This window comes from Neodiprion pinetum, chromosome 2 (assembly GCF_021155775.2).
Source record: "Neodiprion pinetum isolate iyNeoPine1 chromosome 2, iyNeoPine1.2, whole genome shotgun sequence".
Classification (NCBI taxonomy): Eukaryota; Metazoa; Arthropoda; class Insecta; order Hymenoptera; family Diprionidae; genus Neodiprion; species Neodiprion pinetum.
Window position 1 is genome coordinate 27,774,440 of NC_060233.1, and position 16,526 is coordinate 27,790,965.

The following is a 16,526-nucleotide window of genomic DNA, read 5'->3' on the forward strand; positions in this document are numbered from 1 at the left end:
TCGTGGCCCGCGCCAAACCAGCAGACCCAGGATATCTTTTCGGAGGGCTCTTAATCTCGGCGTTCATTGTCCGGTACTTGTCCCGTACAATGAGCGTTCCCCACCTCTTGCCCATTGAACGAGGTGCCCAACTCTCAATACCCTTGGGATGCCCATTACCTCATTGTGCGACGCCTAAAAGGGGCCAGATTTTTGAAGGGACGGCTTTGGACCTGCGTCACGTGTTTATTTTACATCAGACAAATGTCGGTGATACCAAACCTTGGCCACCGAATCATTGGGTCGATATGGTGGTATTTTATCGATCTCACTTTGCCCTTATCGTGTGATAAATTTTACGGTGAAACGGTTACTTGGATTTTCACCTAGTAGAACGAGTTGGCGATTTTTATCAAAATCAGTCTCGCTGATTGAATGGAGTTGAATTTCAATATTAGATGTTAACGACTGTTGTGATTTTAGTATGACAGTCGGTGAGTTGATATTCGATGAAGCATGGTTCAAGAATTGACACCAAGTGACTCCATCGGAAAAGGTGTTAATGGCTCTCTCGTTCTTTCGTCTTGCCGAATCATTCCTCAATAACGAGTAAAGTATTCCCGGAAACCAATAAACCGTCAAAAAACGCGCTGTTCAAAGTTTACAAATTGACTACTATTGTGACAAGGAATATCTGGAATGATTTGAAGCGGTGGAGTGTGCAGGAAATGGAGATTCTACGTGAACAGAAACCTACATTATATACCTAACCGGAACAACTTCCGTGACAGTAACTCGTGCATGTTGAAGGGAAAAGAAAAGATGAGGATCAGGTCAAGGAAGAGGAGGTGGAGAAGGACGATTCCTGTAAGGATTTGGAGAGGGAAGTACGCGTGCGCCTATCGGCCTTCTTGGGTGCACATGACCGTCCAGGTAACAACGGGTACCTAACCAACAATCCTTGGTTCAAGGAGCGAGACGCGATGGTGCGAAGGCGCGTGCTCACACCTGCCCTCAGGCCCCGGTTCTCCGGTTGCCTCCTGCCATTTATTACCTTCATTACGCTCATGCCGAGGTCTTCGTCCCTTTTAGATATCACGTTTTCCCGGTAGCATGCCGGGTTCCCCTCGTCGCAGATCTGCTTAACGATAACAATTTGTCCTTGTATGAATAGGTTGAGCGCCCTTGTCTCAAAGAGAGTGAGAGGCTGAAGGATTGTATCGGATAGGAGACTTGACGCAGTTTAAAACCTGATTCGGACTAACAGGACCAAAGGAGAGACATCCCGAAGAGCATTGTTGGTCATTTTGACGAGACTGTCTGTTCCAGAATACATATCGCGTTGTGATTGAAGCTTTACTCTCACCGTTTTGGCAAAGCGAACACCCTGGTTTGCTCAAGGTGTGCGAGGCAAGTGTTGCTAGCGATGCTTAGGAAACTGAATACCGGTACGTGCACTGGAAGCAAGGGGGAGAGACGACCACCTGACACGAAGAAACAAGAATAATCCGTCGTCGTTGTCGTGTAGGGAGGAGAACATATGCGCGACACCAAAAATGGATCCACTTAACAGACGTTTGCTTAAATGATAGATTTTTCGATGCCAGATGTTGGCGGCATTGTGCGGGCAGACGTTTGACACGGAGCTCGGTTGCTCCGAAGCGTTATTCAGTTCAGTTCCTTGGATCACGTGTATTTCGTGGGTTTTGGTGTAGGGACGATGAGGAGAACAATACGTCTATGATTACAATTGTAAACATTTCCAGTAATTCGTGGCATTGTGAATTCCCGTCTCTTTCTCTCTCCACCGTCCTCACCTTAAGCGCCATAAACACCTACCTCGTTCAGTTCGAGTCTCGAGAGGAAGAATTTAGACCAAGTTTCTTTGCCGGAGTTCACGCGCGGGTCAATGCATTAACATTACAAGACCGAATCTCATTTATCGACCAATTCAGCCTCGGGCTTTTCGTTAAATATGGAAACCGTCCCCGCGTGAAGCCTCGCCTTTTACCCCAAAGGGGTGCGGCCGTTCATATTGTGTCCCTAGGTCCTCTCCTTATCAAAATCTGCATAGCGTTTCTCTCCGCCTCACTCCCTGGGACAGCTGTATGCTAATAAGCGATTTCGTTATTATGTTAAGCGTCCGCCTAAAGTCAATTCGGGACTGTCGTTTCTTTGAAAAGGGGAATGAGAAGGAGACGAGGAAGGAGGAGAGATACAAATACGAGTAAATAAGTAAAGTAAATATGGTGAAGACCGATTAGAATGGCGGCTGAAAAAGTTGGCTCTGATAATAGCCACTACGGACTGAAGACGCCCGTCAAACTCGCAACGAAACTCTTTACCGGCAAATTGTAAATAAACACAAGCTGTAACCACCCACCTTGCCATCCGGCTATCTAACCTACTTCTGAATTTAAACTACGGAAGCCCTCTCCTCGAGGAATCTATACTATTATCTTCAATTACCGGTCAAGCTATAGAAGTACAGTTTTAAAATTGGAAACGTGACTGGCTTTTGGGTGGTTTAAAATTTATGCAACCACTACCGTTAGAGACGGACTACGACGTAAAAAAAGCTTACAGCTACGCTTCAATTACATACAATTACATTTTTGCGCACGAACTGTACACCTCAGACCTCCGGTCATCCGTCTCCCAAGTAAGGTTGCGAGGATCGTTTTCCATGGACAACTCGATGTGGCTCTGAGTGACGCCGCAGTGCCAAATTTTATACCCTTTTGCTTTGCGTCGGAATAAAAAATTTTATGCAAAATTTCGTGAACGGTTACACAAAATGTTTGAGAAACTTTATTTTGAGAAGCAGGTATTTTGATAATTCATCGGCTTGCCAATAGATCGAACTAATGCAGTTATTTAGTTGCTATTTGAAATTTCTTAACAATGATACAGAAGTTGTAAATGAAAAACGTAATGCAGTTACACGTACAACGTCTAATTTTAGATAGGAAATACGTATTTTGGATATCAGTAAAGAAAAAGGCGAGATGAAGATATTACCGATATTCTCGATGGAAAAACTCTGATTGATCAGTTTTATTGAGAATTGGTTGATATTGAAATTTCATCAATCTTAGAGAAATCCTATAAATAACTGATTGTGGTGCAATCGAAGAAGCTCGTCCCCCATAAAAGTACACACAGTATTTTAAAAGTTTCGTAACTTCGGTAGTAATTGCCTATATCTCTTACATTTTTTGCAGATATTTTATGGTACTCATTATGCTGGCAGTGATTTTTTGATAATTTTTTAACGACTGTATAGTAAATAATTTTTTTCTACGCAGGCCCTGTAATTGCATCGAATTTCTCAACTAAAAAATATCAATTTCTTGATTGGAGACATCTTTTAACCTGTTTGAATTGAGTTTTTTTTTTTTTACCGACCGAATTATAAGAGTAATCTAGAGCAATCAAATTAGGTAAGAGCGGCTCGTGAGCTCCAAAAATTACCGATAAATAGAGGAGACGATACAATCGAAAAACAGAAAAAATTTCTCTGTATTTTCTTCGTATTTTCTCAGCTTCTATTTTCACAATGCTCTCGATGACTTTTTTAATTCCTCAGATTACAGTTGATGGAAATAGGCTCCTATGCATACATTTTGAAATGATAAACTTTAGAGTTCTAGTAATCACAAAAGAACGAAAAATATGTTCAACTACTCTCTATTTTCCGTTAAAGTTACATCAGCTTTTGGGAAACGCTAAATTCAGTACTTAAGTACACTATACTGAGCCAATTTTCCAGTCGATAATTTTCAATCATCTGCTGTTAAAATATTTATCTTTGTATACAGTTCAAGCTGTTACTTGATTACATTATTCAAGAAAGGCATATGGCAAAAATACTTTCAGAACGTTCTTACTTGATGATTATTCGTCAAAAATAGATCTTTTTTGAGAAAACGTATCTTGCGTAGAAGCAATGAATAAATAAAACATGGAAAATCAAGTCCGTGAATCATTCGTTTGATTCACGTTGTATTGTGAATATGGTAATAAAGGGTAAAAATTTGAGAACCTCAAATTTAAGGAAGGAAGCAGCCTCGGCAACGCAAATTCCAGGGTAAAAACATGGAGATCGTTGACCAGAATCAACCCGACGCGCTGCGATCAATTCAGTTCTTCACCGTGGAATTATCATAACAAAAGCTGGGTAATCGGATCTCGACTCAGGTGGTCCCGCAGGGCGGCGGGTCTGGGACCAGGAAGTGAAAATGAAGATTTTAGAGCTAAACAGGCTCTTCGTGTATATCCATCCGGTAATGACGCGCGCCACGGATGGAAGCCAGTCAATTGGCTCCAGACGCGACGCATCGCCACAAACAAGATCCCTTCACTCCGGCTATCACACCAGACTCCGCAATCGTTCGAAAAACGCTTCTATTGTTGTATCGTCGTCCGTTATAACCGCTCGCATAGAAAATCGGTAACATATGTTACCTAATGCAACTTAGAGTGGTTAGTTCGGACTACAATTCCGACTCTTACCCCTATACATAGCCCCAGGAGATGCACAATGGAAGATGTTTCCCGTCTTTACCTCGATTCACGCCCAAGATGTTGAAAAAAGAAATAATGATATTCTGCAGATTACACCACATCCACCCCGTTTCAGAGGGTTAAACGTATAATACTCTTTGATACGATGCGTCAACGAGCCTCGGATTTCAAGACTTCCAAGTCTTTGGTGGACTTTTTCAATTCACGGGACATCGTATTGGCTCCGGATCTCTTTTTCTTGTCACAATTTGACTGTAAACTACGTCAGTGTGGTATCAGAATTGAGTCACAGATCGAGTCTTGGGTCTTCCCGCGGTGATATTTTTACATCGATTCGGGATTGCAGTTAAACGTGAGATTGGAAACGAGATATCTATTTATGCTCTGCGAACAGTTTTGTCGCTATATCTTAAATATCTAAAAATTTGTACTTTCAGCTTCGGTTAATCCGGTATTATTAATTTCGATTTCCCTGAGTACATTATTTTCCGACAAACTGAAACATTTGGTCAAGTTTTATCACCGCAGTCAGTTATTATTTATTGGCAACAATGCCAGTATTCAAAGTTCAGTTGAAAAATGACTTCGATTTTTCACTGTACTCAAAACTTGTGAAAGGTTATGCCTTCGAATGATTTTTGTTGCTTTGCTATTTGTAAAAATCTATCTTCAAAACTTTTTCAACTAAATCTTACCATTTGTAGGTACTTTATTCTGTGTTCGTCGCGATTTGAACAGAAGTCTCTATTTTTCTGAAAATTTCATTACTCTACAACACGTGCAGAGTTTTTAAGAGAACGTCGACCAAGTTTTGCACCAAATACTTCCAAATACGATGTAAAACTCTCTCACGTTAAGCGGTGAGATGACATAACGATACTGTGATGACTCGTAGCAGTCATCAGTTAACGATTAGTCAACAATAAAAGCTGGCCAAGCCTTCCCGAATCACCGAAGCACCAACTATTTTAAATCCGTACATCTCGAAAAAAATTTGCATCACCTCCATAACCATCATAACCCATGTTTGACAGGTAAAGCATAAATTGACAAGCTTGCATGAAAATGCTGTTTCAATATTTCCCCTCGCTACGTGTCTGCAGTCATTCGCACCTCCCAATTCCTAGAAACAAATTTCCATCAAATCTGAAGCTTATAATCTGAAACACGGAAACACACGAATCATTGCATCGCGCATGCGCGATGAGTGGAAATACAACGGAGCGCAAAAATTACACGTATCCAAGGGTTGGAAATTTGCTCCAGCAAATCGTCTCGGGTCGGCGATTCCGGCTGATGTTTTTTTCTCCTAGACCGGCATTCATCCCTCGACCGGATCCTAGGCTAACGAGGGTGTCGTCCGGCGCACGACCCACCATGGTCTATTTGTTCGACCGCTTACGCCTGCGGTCGGACCTTCCGACCGTCACGCACCACGGCCGTTAGCCTCACGGATGCATACCGATTTCTTAAGCGCTTTTCATTCATATGGAAATAGATTAAACAGCCATCCAACGAACCCGATATCACAGGGTAAATAAAGTGACCGGCCCCAAAGTCTTTTCCATTCTCTCTATCTCTCTTTGTTCTTATTATATTCTTGCTCATATTTTAACCTCTATACTTATTTATTTATTTATAATATTATTTCTTTATTTATTTTTATTTTTTTTCTTTTAACTTATTATTTCTGTACCTTAGATCTTTATTTTTTATTCACCTTCGTTCTATTCACTTTCGTCTATTTTTATCTCCCTCTTTAGTTATTCTTTTTCACACTGAGAGAAATTTTTTGTTCCGGTTACCGCTCAGTCCTTAACTATTTTCATTTTTTACCACAATCGAAAAATATAGTTCTAGGTAGAAAATGAAAATTAGTTTTCTATCTGTTACCGGAAAGTCTAGTATCCGTTACTATTCTTTCTCGTTACGATCACTGTTACCATATTTTCTTGCAACTGTTGCGAAAATTTAATGCTTGTGCCACAATAAATTAACGTTAAAGTCTTGTTCAACTAAACAAGTAGAGTAAACCTCAAAAACTGATTTTGCGTTGCAATTACCAAAAAAGGATCGACAACAGCGCAAAATGGTTGGGCGTACCTCGTTTTTCGTAATTCCAACAATATTCAAACAGTTTTTTTAACGATACCTGATTTACTGCATTTTTCTACTTACTACAACAAATGAAATTTTTCTCAGTGCAACCTTAATTTTAATGTATTTTAATTTGTTGTTGGTTTTATTGTATTTTATACCTATACACATGTTTGTCTCAGGGCAAATAAACGCTTCTATCTATCTATCTATCTCTCTTTGTTATAATATTCTGCTTTACAGCACCATTATATGAATTTGTTAATTTTAGTATTATTTTTCCTGTATTTATTTATCTTTTTCTTTGTCGAAGGCTTACCATGGCATAATTATACTAATCTATCAATCAATAAATCAATCTTTGTTTCCTGTTTCTGATCTCCTTTGCTCGAACTCGTCTCACGAGGCACTTTGTTACTCTCCCTGATTCTCAGGGAAAACACTTTGCTTCGAACGAGGCGGAGCAAAAAAGCATTTTACATTGATTTGCGACTCCCATGTGAACTATCATCGTTTCTCAATAATGAATTTGCTTGTCCCATAATGTTACTTCAGGTTGAAATGGACGCTCTGGGAACTCTTGGGTTCTTCTACACCTATAATACCGTATTCGAAACTTAACTAACCGTGAAATCATTACGTGCAGAACGTAAATGGAACGGGGAATTACGGATCTTTTCGACCGTTAAATTCTATTCGTTGCCGCTTACAGCGGATGATGTTATTCAAAATCTGATTGCGAGTAAAATTAACCTGTACTAGTCAGTGATTATTATGTGAAAATTAGAATGATTCAACGTTAAGGGAACGTTCTTAACGAACTTTGATTTCATTGATTTTTCAATGATAAAATTAAATAATCAAATTGAATAATTCGGATACCGCGTTAAATTGAAATACTAAATACTAACTATGAGCATTTTTAAGAACAAAAATTGGTTATACCTCTTTTAGTCCATTTTGCATTGTGAGCTTTCGTTCTTTGATGCATGGTCTCTTCTTTTATAATACAAACAATGAAACTATACTCATAAATAATGATCTATTTCAAACTACCTCCTCAACACAGAACCAACAAAGAAACGCAAAAATACTTAAGTCACAAATTCCGATCGATATAATTGCAGAAGTCGCTTGTACGTCTTATTCCATTGCAGACGGTCTTTTATATTTTCCTGCAATTGATGCGTTGCGCTACGTGTGTTTTCAAGTTTTATAAATAGAAAAGAAAAATTGATTTTTCAAACTTTTATAAACTTTTAAACGCACCACGCGTACATACGTACACGTAATATCGCCACCCATTGCGATCATACCAGCGATATATGCTTGCATACTTGATGAAGTATTGTATTGTAGGAAAATTCTCCGACATCGGCCAATCGAGTTGGCACGAATGTTTGACACGTGCTTTCGTGTGCTGGCGAGACAAACGCGCCGACGAATTTCAATATCATCATGATCATTATTCTCAGTATCACCATTCTAAAAAATACTGATACTCGTCGAATCGCAGAAATCCGGTATCGGAATATCAAGACGAAAAATTAGGTCAAACTCGTTTACTCAGGTGAGAGTTGATTGCGACGAGGTTTAAACGAGAATTAATGTCTAAATATTCGAGGACACCGTTCTATCAATTCAACTGATTAACCGCATTTCTTTAAAATTATGGTTGTGGCGTGCTTTCAAAGAGGCTTTTACGTTGAAAATCGGTCCAGTCGTTCAAGATCAGGTTTGAATCTTGACAGCGTGAGACACGTACTTCAAAAAGGTTCGCTCATGTATCGACAATTAACGTGGAATATTTTGACCAAGGATTGTTAAGGATAGCAAGATAAATAAGACATTTTAATATGGTTGATTTAACACACCATATTTTTGGAAAGTTCGATTAGAAGCTTTTTGCAACACCTGCATGGAAAGTCCATTTTTATGCACCATTTACAAGCACCGAAAGTAGTCTTTTATACACATGTGCGGGAAAAACTTTCGCGCGTTGCTAGGGGTGTGAGAAAAAAACCTTCGCACATTGCCGGCGGTACAAGATAAACCTTCGCGCATTGCTAGCGGTGTGCGAAAAAGACGGTCGCGCTTTTATCCACAGTTGCGCATTTCGCAAACAGCTGCACCAGCGCCACCGATGGAATAGTTTGTCACTCTTTGCCGTGCTCGACATCGTCACTGAACAGACATCGTGCCGTGGTTTCGTGTAAAAATAATCGTGCACGTCGGACTTTCCGTTACAGGTGTAGCAAAAAATAGAGTTCGATACTAGTGTGAAAGTTGGCAATGCCTATCTCGCGTGAATGCGCCACACTCGCCCTTCAACTCGTCTACGGGCTTGTGCTGCGCCTTCACGCTTGTGCGGGCATTCCCACCTTCGCGCACTAGTATCGAAAAACACTACGTTGAACGTGCGTAAGGCGTTCCCATTAGCGAACGATGCGGTAAAACGGCGTCAGCGCATGCGCTCAAGACAAGTGCTCGATTTTACACACTACGGTTTTCTTTGGCGCACGCGCTCTTTCGAATAATTCAATTTAACCTGCAAAGCCTGCTAATCAATAACGTAAATTAAATTGGAGCTAAAATTATTTCAACTAGTTAATAAAGAACAGAAATTATTTTGACAATTACTTAAAAAGTTATTGAATCTACATTTTTCCAAGTTTCCAAAGTGAAGTGAACCTACAACGTTTCCCTTCACTGAGACAAGTTTTTAGTTCCGGTTACCGCTCAGTCCTTAACTATTTTCATTTTTTATCACAATCGAAAAATATTGTTGTAGGTTGAAAATGAAAATTTGTTTTATAGCTGTTGCCGGAAGTCTTGTATCCGTTAGTATTCTTTCTCATTACGATCGCTGGTACTATATTTTCTTGCAACTGTTGCGAAAATTTAATGCTCGTGCAACGATAAATTGACGTTAAAGCCGTATTTAACTAATAAAGGTAGAGTAAAACGAAGAAACTGATTTTGCGTTGCAATTACCAAAAAAGGATCGACGATAGCGCAAAATGGTTAGGCGTACCTCGTTTTTCGTAATTCCAACAATATTCAAACAGTTTTTTGTAACGAAACCTCTTTTACCCAAGTTTTCTAGTTACTGTGACAAACGAAATTTTTCTCAGTGTTTAACAAGAATTATGTACGGTCTCAGAGCCATGGTGGAGATTTTTCCCTGCAGTTTTTGCGGTCTATAAACAACGGGTACATGTTTATTTGAAAACAATACAGCCGTGACCCTTTTTTGCTCAGTGTATGTAGCATAGCGCACGAGGGGGGAAAGCCGTCAACTTTTTCCTTAATGAATAGTTTACCGGCTTGGCTCATCAGCCGTAATCAGGTACCGTTTCGAAGACCGTTGATTGCCTAGCGAGGCACAATTACGTATGAATATTAACCCGCGTACAGCTCGTTATGCCTCTGCACGATTTTACCTTATACCAGGTTTGTTTTAGTCGCGACTTTTAACGACCCATTATTTTAGGGCGGGATTTGGAGAGCCTAGGGATTTGAATACGTTCGACTCTACCCACGCGTGTCTACGCGATGTGTGGAAGTGTGTATGATTCTAAAAAATTGCCTGCCTACTCTTATATAAATTATTATCGGCCGTCTCTAAGGGGGCGAGCAAACCCTGCACGGTTATCGTTAGCCAAGGTAATCGCGAGCAGCGTATTCACGTGTTCGTTTCTTGGCTTATATTTGCCAGCTAGACGATAATTTTGTGTTTCGGTCAAACAACGAATGTGATTATTACATCGTTCCGTGGTTAATTAGCGAGGATAATTAGCATGGCTAATTAGACTGCCGGGAAACCACGTATATTCATATTCGATTTCTTCACTACTACTCCACGACTCACTGGCTTCGTAGATTGCTCAACCTGCGTTACGCCGATAATGAGACCCGGCAAAGAAGACGAATGCTTTTGGCATCCTGATTCTCGCCATTTCGTAAAGCTCAACAAATGAAGCAGGGTGTCATTCGCGGTCGGAAAATGAAAAACCTAAACACACATTCGTGAACAGATTATTCTTATTTTGAGAAAAATTCGATCGGACGAACGACGATTAATTCGCTTTTTCCTCATCGTCAGCCGATCACCGATGACATTTATTGGAAAACAAGCATTTGCAGATAATTTTCGTGATCTATTTTCAATTATCGGTATTTGAGTTTTCTTTTTTTCTCAAATTCAGGAACAACCTGAATTATATGGAAGATGAAAATTTTATGACACCTAATTTTTAATGTCACTTATATTGCGGTTTTAACATTTGCTAGACAAACAAATCTTAACAAACATTCGACGAGTCACGAACAGTTGAAAATTGGAATTTTTTGAATGATGGTTGTAAGTCGTGAATAATTAATAGACCATATTTACATATGGATTTGCATACGCGACGGTGATTACACGGACAACACTATTTGCAGTGAAAATCACTTTGATTGCGGTTTTTTCACAATTTTCGCAATTCCAACTCCAAAAAAGATTTCAGATTATGGATACCCGAACTTTTGTATACCTACGTATCAGAATTTTTTTGCTTCTGCAATTCTCTTTTCCAAGCAATTTAGCTTTTTCGGAAATTGATCACGATGTAAATGAAGCTATATTTTCCTCATTTGCAAAAATTGAGTTAGGCTGGGCGTCGTCGATTTGGTAGCAACAATCACGTGATTAAAAATCGGAAAATCACTTATTTGTGGATGATTGAGTGTAAAACAGCCTTTGCCCGTTTCAAGTATGTTACATTCTTGTTTACCGTCGAGGCACACAATAATGTTGATAAAAATGTATTCAACTAAAATGGACTAACTGAATTCCTCGACTAAGGTCGCAGCAAGAGTTTAAAGTATGAAAAATCATCAAGCACCCTGTGCAATGAGTTATCCGTAAATAAATAATCCACGACTAGGTGTTGTGTGGTTCAACAAAGCTGGCATTGTGAAAAATTGTGTGAAACGTATGAAATAATTAAGGAAAATAACAAATATCTCGTAGGAAAAACAATTTTATTCAATCAATATCTTCTTCAGCAATAATAAACATATTTTTTGGTTCTGGTTTCTTTTTCATCGATTATTAACATTAATCATCTCTCGCTGCAATATCAACTTATCCAACTATCTATATCATAGTACAATCATAATTATAGTAATAGTAATAACCTTCATTTAACACTCTTAATCGTGTAATGATATACATAATTGGTGAAATAATAATAGTAATAGTAATAATAATAATAATAATAATGATAATGATAATGATAATAGTGATAATGATAACCATGTTTCCTCGTGGTATCGTAATTTTCAAATTATCATTCTAAAGTCATGTTCTCCGTATCAACAATTAAACTTACTCAACTTATATTTTATATTACAATATCAGCATGAAGCTGTCTAATTTTTTTTTGCTTATTTTAATTAACTTTTCTTTGTTTCAAATTTGTCTTGTAACTCTCACTTTCTCACTCCCTTCCTGTCCTTCAAATCTTCACCGCTGTAACGTAATTAAGTTTCACAGGCATGATACACGCCAAGTAACGTGCATTGGTTGATTTTTATTACATTCAATTTCCCGCTTCATAAAGTTATGCCGGAAAAAAAGGAAGCGAGAGAGAGAGAGAAAGAATAAAAAATTGTCGCACACCGTCGATGCTAGAAAATCATGCGTATTATATTGAATACGACTCGTACCCGTCATACTAATTTTTTCTAATCGCGCAGACTCGCCGCTTCCATTAACCGATCAACAATTACGACGTCAAAATATGAGGGATAAATTTTGCTCTCAGCTCAGCTATGCTTAGCTATTAAACCTATAATTTACAGTATATATAATTTTAATTTTTTGTTTTTTTTCTTTTCTCTTATACTGCTAATAAATATCATCGTCAATATCTAATAATCGTTCAATTGTTAGTACATATATTTAGGATTGCTTTTCTTTTCTTTTTTTTATTTTTTTATTTTATTTTTTTTTTTTTTTTTGCTTTGCATATCTTTTTCCCATTCTCATTCGCTTTCGATAATGCCATTTTTCTTTTTTCTTACCAAATTTTACCGTTAATTAATTTTCTATAATAGTGTTAATGATGATGACAATAATGATAATAATGATGATGATAATAATAATAATAATAATAATAATAATAATAATAATAATAATAATGGTGTTGAGAATAATATTAATTCTATACAATCTGTGGGGGTGCGAATTTATGCATCCAATATGCGTGTGGCGTATAACTACGGGGGCAGGAAGGGTAAATGAGGGTTGTTGATTGAACGTTATTATTAAATACTACATTGGGTCGAAAATCCCAGCGCCGTTTTTCTGGCTCCAGGCTCAACTTAGAATTATCTTTGGTCCTCTAGCCGTTATGATTTTCTGCCAGACAGTAAAAATTTCGATACGTTGATCACGATCAATCCGCCGTTCATTTCGACGCTATATAGAATTTCAATATTATAATCACATTATATTGTGCATATTGTAACGTTGAAGAAATTATAGCCGTACGAATATATCGCTTTAGTGTTTTATAATTATCATTTACAATATTATTTATTCAACGACGATTATATCGGTTTTTTTTTATAGGTATATTGTACAAATTATATATTTACGAAGTTAGATTGAAAATATACATATGTTATATGTATATATAATATATATATTATCATTGGTATTATTACTATTATGCACTGATTTATGGGAAAGTTGGCTATCCTGATGAAATCGTCGTTCACATTTTTTTCCCATTACGTATTTACACTCGTGTGTATTTGTATATTGTAATAGACGATTTTACACAACTGCCACCGTTCCTCCGTAATACGAAACATAATTTATTTCTTGCGAAACAAAAAAAAAATGAAAAAATAATAAAAACAGGGAATTCAACCGTATGCCGTAAGCATAGTCGGCATCCTTACGAAATTCCGTTGTTAAAAATTTAAGTAAAATTAAGACTTATCGTTCAGCAAACGGGCATATAACGACAGGGGGCTCTGAGTTGTTTTTGCATACGAATTTCTCCGATTTCTTGGTTCAATTTTCCCCTATCTCCACAGACGTTATTAAATCCCTACATATTTTTTCCCCGTTGAATCGTGTTTAGTTTGGTACAAGAAAATTTACACCGATACAGAAGGAAAGACGGCAATCGCGGATCACCGTGTAGTTACGAAACGCTCTTCGTAGGTTACGCAATTGTAAATTACAAACAGGGATTTATAAATTTATTTTTTCAAGTCTATAACGCGTCGCATTTTGTGATCCCCCATCAGACGGATCGCTTTGGCTTGTAACGGACCGTGTGTGTAATAATCGCGGGTAACTGGTCGGCCAATCGCCTAGTGATATTTGTTCCTCTGCCTTTCTCCGCAATCAATGGCTTACGAATTTGGTTCGCATACGTATTTTATATCGACGATTTTTCCGTGATTATTCGTAAATGTATGATTATGTATAGTTACGGCTTTGATTGTGTGCATACTGTATATATTCGGATATACGTCAGTACATGCGCAATAAATATAGGCATGTGGCATTCAGGTATGCTCGTGACATTATCACTCAAGGCACACTAGATATGTATACGATGTGGTCCACGTCATTCGTCGTCCGACCGGCTATCCAATAACTCCTTAATCTTTCACGGGAACGCAGGAAATTTATACGCTTCGTGTACGAATAGTTCGAAGCAAGAAAATATATGCCGAACGTAGCTAGGAATGTTTAAAAATTATTTATATTATATATTAGGGTGATCCTTAGATATTTCAAGTATAATTTCCTAATATTTGCAAATTTTTATCTCAACTCTAACTTGTGCCTCAAAGAGGGTGGAATCCATTCAACCCCTTTCAGGGACATGTCAAATCTGCCCAATGAATTTAGATGAAATTTGGTGTAAGGGGATTTCTTGGGTAGCTGATTAAGAGTCAAAATTCGAAATTAAAAAATTCAAAATGGTTGATCCATTATGGCAACATCGAGTGACTGTTAGGGTTTTGGTTCACCGTATTGGATCCGCTACTTTGAATTTTCAAATTTTGATTTCTGGATCGTAATCAGGCATCCAAAAAATCCCCTTACACCAAATTTTATCCAAATCCATTCGATAGATTTGACGCGCCCCTGAAAGGGTTGAATGAGGAAATCCACTTTCTTGGAGGCACGAGCCAGAGTTGAAATGAAAATCTGAAAAAATTAGGGTATTATTTTTGAATCACGTGTAGCCGATCAAAATTCAAAAATGACCTTTTTAAGAACCACCCAAATATATATTTACAGAGAAATTAGATCGTGATAGCTGACTTCCTATACTGTTCTATACAAAACATGCCAATTGTATATGATTACGTCTATGCAGCGTATTACACGATAACAATTATCGATATTAATTCATAATATAATTGTGTGGACGGTAATTAATTGCGATTGTACGTTTAAAAATCTGTACATTGATATGTACATATATGTATATAATATATACGTACATAGTGAATCGCTAACGAGTGAATAGTTTGATCCGCATGCGCTAAAATTGAAGAGCAAGCTGAGCAGTTGTTTCGTCAGGGTGACCAACATTAATAAATTCAGACGACAGGTCCCCGCTATGTACGTAACCTCAAAAATATTGGTCACCCTGACAAAACAACTGCTACTCGAATCTTAGCGCATGCGTGTCGAACCGCGCAGCCGTTAGGAATTCACTCTGTACTTATACGTGTAAATGAGATTCCTAACACAATTGCCAATGTGCCAACGACTCGCCGAATTAACCGGTTAATTCCCAGATCATCAACGCTTGTGCATTTTCCTAATTCACCCATTATTCCGAAGCTTCGTCACGGTTGACCATTCTCGCTATTCATCTCAGGTCGCCACCGCCGCAGGTATAAATCGTAGCATCTCCCTTTTCCTTCAATATTTTCAATGAAATTGAAACCAAAGGTTGAAAGGAGGAAAAACAAAAAGCAAACTTTATCCCCCTTTCCTTTCTTCTCCGGGCTCATCTCATTCGCTCCCTTCGTTGTCGGTTCAGCTTGTTTCGGGTACATCTGCGATCATGCGACGATCCGTGGTAGGCGAGTGTGTTATTTGTAGGGAACCGGAGGGCGGCAACGACAGAGAACGATAATCCAAAGCTGGAGCAGCGGGATGCTGGCCTTCGCGATGCCTCCGCAGATCCACCTTCCTTTGGAACGCCTTGTCGCACAAGCCGCACTGGAACGGTTTGTAACCGGTGTGCTTGCGCATGTGCGTTATCAAGTTACTGCTCTGGGAAAATGCTTTTCCGCAAACGACACACTTGTGGGGTTTTTCACCTGCAACAGAAAGCAACGCGATCGCGGTGGTTAAAAGTCCGTCTACGTGAGACTCGATGCTCTAATGATACGCAATGGTCTTTAAATAACAATTAACCGAGAGTTGCTGCAACCGTGAGAGGGCGCAGCGCCCGTTTCCACCTACCGGCAGAGGGGTGAACTACCGAGCGCATAAATTACGCGATAACCTTGCACAGATAGAATGTCACACTCGGGTGAAAAAGTATTCTCTCTTGTTCGAAGAGGGGTGAGAAAAAGCTGTGCATACACACGTATTTCGAATACATACGTCAAACGTCGTAACGTCATGTGTCAAGTTTTAGGTGGAAATGCAAGCAATCGAAACAATGCACATACACAAAGTGTGCGTGCGAGTGTGCATAAGCCGAACAGGTTCTCAGTGCCGGTTAGTCGTCGTATTGACACATGAAAAATTCACAATATCTTTTTCGACATGAACATTTTCGTTTTTATCATTTCTCATTCGAGATCACGTCTCTCTCCAAACAGTCTGACAAATCATGTTTTTCGCTAATACATTTATTGTTAAGCATGTATATTGGTAC

At 38.6% G+C, this 16,526-nt stretch overlaps 2 protein-coding genes across 4 annotated transcripts in view; one reads left to right on the forward strand and one right to left on the reverse strand.

Annotated features, from left to right (window-relative positions):
- dbo (Kelch-like protein diablo) overlaps nt 1-16,526 on the forward strand; it is a 137,291-nt gene that overhangs the window by 15,895 nt on the left and 104,870 nt on the right. The window lies entirely within an intron of this gene.
- Nucleotides 11,615-16,526, reverse strand: part of LOC124211290 (uncharacterized) — a 31,928-nt gene continuing 27,016 nt past the window's right edge. The window contains exon 6 of the mRNA XM_046610198.2: nt 11,615-15,960. Within this exon, the coding sequence (XP_046466154.1) occupies nt 15,674-15,960 (287 nt within the window). The 3' untranslated portion in view covers nt 11,615-15,673. The remainder of the gene's footprint in view (nt 15,961-16,526) is intronic.